The sequence below is a fragment of the Triticum aestivum genome, chromosome 5A (genome assembly GCF_018294505.1).
Source record: "Triticum aestivum cultivar Chinese Spring chromosome 5A, IWGSC CS RefSeq v2.1, whole genome shotgun sequence".
Lineage (NCBI taxonomy): Eukaryota > Viridiplantae > Streptophyta > Magnoliopsida > Poales > Poaceae > Triticum > Triticum aestivum.
This window is the reverse complement of record NC_057806.1, coordinates 403,896,758-403,900,264: the sequence shown is the minus strand read 5'-3', so window position 1 is coordinate 403,900,264 and position 3,507 is coordinate 403,896,758. Positions and strand designations below refer to the sequence as shown.

General features: G+C 52.7%; 1 protein-coding gene across 1 annotated transcript; it reads right to left on the bottom strand.

Moving 5' to 3' along the window:
* Positions 1-614: 614 nt before the first annotated feature.
* Positions 615-2,154, bottom strand: LOC123107012 (uncharacterized). Its single transcript, XM_044529022.1, has 2 exons — positions 1,358-2,154; positions 615-1,251 (listed from the first exon to the last, which is right to left on the bottom strand). Exons 1-2 carry the CDS (start codon positions 2,018-2,020, stop codon positions 1,042-1,044), a joined length of 873 nt encoding a protein of 290 aa, XP_044384957.1. The 5' UTR covers positions 2,021-2,154; the 3' UTR covers positions 615-1,041.
* Positions 2,155-3,507: the final 1,353 nt, after the last annotated feature.

Genomic DNA, 3,507 nt, shown 5'->3' with positions numbered 1-3,507 from the left:
TCATGTAGACGGCAGATGGAGGACGTGGTCGCCGATGTGGAATACAACGGAAGTGGACGCCGGCCGCCGGTGTAGGATAGGTTTATGGTTGGAACATTTTTTTGGTTCTAAATATTTGAAATGTAATCAAAACCGTCATGTTAGCATGAATCTCATTTGGTTTGTATGAAAATTTGTCGTGTTTGCATTAATTTCCTTCGGTTAGTTAAAAAATGTTTTAAAATGTATGCGGGCAGCGTTGGATGGCCGCTTTAGGTATCGGCGTCCGCTAACTGCCCCATGTCCGCATATAGATCCCGAAGCAAATTTGCGGGTCATCCTTAGAGATGCCCTGAGCGCTCTGCTTTTTTAGGTGACTAAGCGATCTGCTTTCCTCTAAAAGAAAATACTAATCGCTTTCCTAAGTGAAACAAGAACCAATGTGATTTTTTTAATATAAAAACACCGAACTGATTAGCAAAAATGTTAGCACGGCAGGAGAAGGGTAAAATACATGTACTGTGACGAACGAGAATTGCAGCATCGTGCTGCAATCGTGCGACTAACCATGTACTTAGGGACACGCAAAAGGATAAGAAAGAATCTTAAAAAAAGGATACAAGAAAAAAACTCAGAGAACATGGTCTTTCTTGCAAAGATCTTATTATTGAGAAGATAAATGAACCCCAACTATCAGTCACCAATGTACCGAGAATCACAACATCAGTGAAGAGATTACTACAAAATTCAGCTGTGTGGAACACAATGTCAGTGTCACTGCACAGGTGCCCTACGAAACGAATTAAAATATGCCAGCAATAATAATGAAATTAAAAGGACGTGGTCTTTCTAAATCAATCGTGATTGCCTACACCTAATCCACCGATCAGTTATAGACAGGCGTCGTCAGGGGTCAGCAATACACGCGACGACGACAAGCGGCGGCGCGCGCATGCATGCACCGGCGGCGTTCTCAAAAAAGGACGCCCACGCCGTGCACGGGCGCGCGCTCTCCGATGCGCGCGCGCGGCAGCCACGACCGGCGACTCCGCGCGCACCTGGCTACTTCTTCTCCGCGGCCAGCGACTCCGTGAACCGGGTGAGGTCCCTGTTCACCAGCGCGTTCGACCTGACGGCGGCGTCCTTGGCAATGGTGTCCACCAGCGCCCTCGGCACCAGGCACTTGCCCTCGGCGGCCAGCCGCTCCTGCATGCCGCCGCACACGAGCAGCGCGTGCATGTGCTCCTGCGCCATGGCCGGCACCTTCTCGTCCTGGAAAAATCGACGAGATCTTTTAACACGATTGGTACTGCATTGAACGAGAGGAATTGATCAAGGGTTCAAGGTACGTGCGTAATGCCGTGGCTGTGTTAATTACCTCGATGCTGTTCAGGAGGGTGAGCATGCCGACCTGGGCCTGGAGGAGCTTCACGTGGCGCGCGGCCTCCTGCAGCATCTCGGCGGTGTTGAGCTTGTGGCCGCCGGGGATGAGGCGCGACAGCTCCGCCGTCTTCTCGCTGATCCGCCTCCGGCGCTCCCTCGCCGCGGCGCTCTGCGAGGACCCGTTGCCCGCGGCCTGCAGCTTCTTGGCGTCCGCTCCGCGCACGAACGGCGGGTACACCTGCGGCGGCGGAGGCGGGGGCGGGGGCGGGGGCAGTGGCAGCACGAACTCGGGGAGGAACTCCGGCACCTGCTGCGTGCAGGCATTGTCCCACTTCTGGCCGATGCTTCCGTCCGCCGCAGTGAAGTCGAACCACGAGTCCTCCTCCAAGCCCGCCGCGCGCGGCTTCTTGGCGCAGCGCTGCCGGCCGTCCTCGTCGTCGTCGTCGCCGTCGCCGTAGGGCGGGATATTGAGGAACTCGTCGAGGCCGGCGTTGACGGCGGGGTCGAGCGGGTCGTAGACGAAGCCGAGGAGCGCGTCGCCGACGTCGGGGTGGACGTCCTGCAGGAAGCTGACGTCCCGGTCGGCGCCGTCATCGAAGCAGCGGAACAGCGGGCGCGCGGTGGCTGTCGGGCGGAAGCTGAGCGGGGCCATGGACATCGGGGCGTGGTTGCTTGCTGCTATCTTTGCTAATGCTGCGCGCTGCAGAGCTCAACCGCCTTGGGACGGGGTCAAGGGGGTGGAGGAGGAGGTGGAGGTGGAGGCGAAGGCGGAGGCGGCGGCTCAACTCGAGTTTGCTGGGGTGGGTCTTAACACAGAGGCAAGCGCAGTGATTAGTGGTGGTCTTAACGATTGCTTCGCGCGGTAACCGCCCCTCGAAAGCCGGGGACGCCGGGGCGGCGCCACCCACTCGCTCCTCATTAACCGCCATGCCATTCTCTCCCGCGGTTATGGCTTTTTCATCTCATCCCTCCCATTTTTGCAAATTCCGCACAGTACTGAGCGCCCCTATTTAACAAAAGAATTTTGTTTAGATGCTCAGGCATTGCATTTACAATTGCCAACATTATTACTGATTTGATGCAATAATTAATAATTAATTCTCGCTAATGCACGCAGGCATTGCATGCTAGTATATTGCTCAATAATGGGGTCTGAACTCTGAATGTATATCGAAAAAACTCTGAATGTATATCGAGAATAAGGCGCAGGGAATTACAGTCCGTATTCTATATTTAGGCGAGATGCCACACACTTTTTTTTCGGTGCAAAAATGTGTACGTGTCGGCACCTTTCCTGGAAAATGGAGGACTGGATTGCAAAGAAGAAGAGAATAGAGGAGCCAATCAGGCCGGTTACCGCGTAATATGCCACGTCGTTCTGTGGCTAAACGAAGCTATTTCCCCTCCACTTTTCCTCTTGTATGTTCCAGTAATTGTTGTCTTGGATTCTCTTAAGCGGTTAAAACGTCCTACTAAATCGTAGTTCCTGCGGGTCCCACCTCCCCATCATTCTCTGTAACCGCCCCTCTTTCTCTCTCTTTCTGCGACGTGGCCACCCTGACGGAAGGGGCTGAGAGCACGGGTGCCGCAACGTGATCCAAAACCAACTCCTGGTTCTTTTTTTCTTTTCTTTTCTTGAGCAATGGTTCCCTTTTTCATGTGAACAATAATCCTGGTGTTTTTTTTAAATCTCACAAAGCTTTATTACTGCGTGACAATGTTGGTAGGGACGAATACAAGATCTCCGAGCTGACCTAACCAAACATGGCTGCCAAACCCTAATGATAAAGCGTACTTTGCGAGATTATGGGCCTTCTCGTTCGAGGTCCTATACTCATGACTAAAGATACAAAAAGAAAAATTACTACATCTAGCTTTAGTCTCTTGTATTATGGCACCAAAGTTTGCATCACTCCCCTCCTTGATCGCATCGATGGCCACCTTGCAGTCGGACGCGATGGACATCTTGTTTATATAGAGATCTTCGGCAAGGGCAAGAGCTTCTCGGATTGCTAAGGTTTCCAGGATCTGGGGATCAAAAATGTTGCTGAAGACAAGTGTCGATGCCCCCAAGAAACCCCCTGCTTCATCTCTACATAGAGCTCCAATAGCGCCAAACCTCCCTATCCTGGATACAGCAGCGTC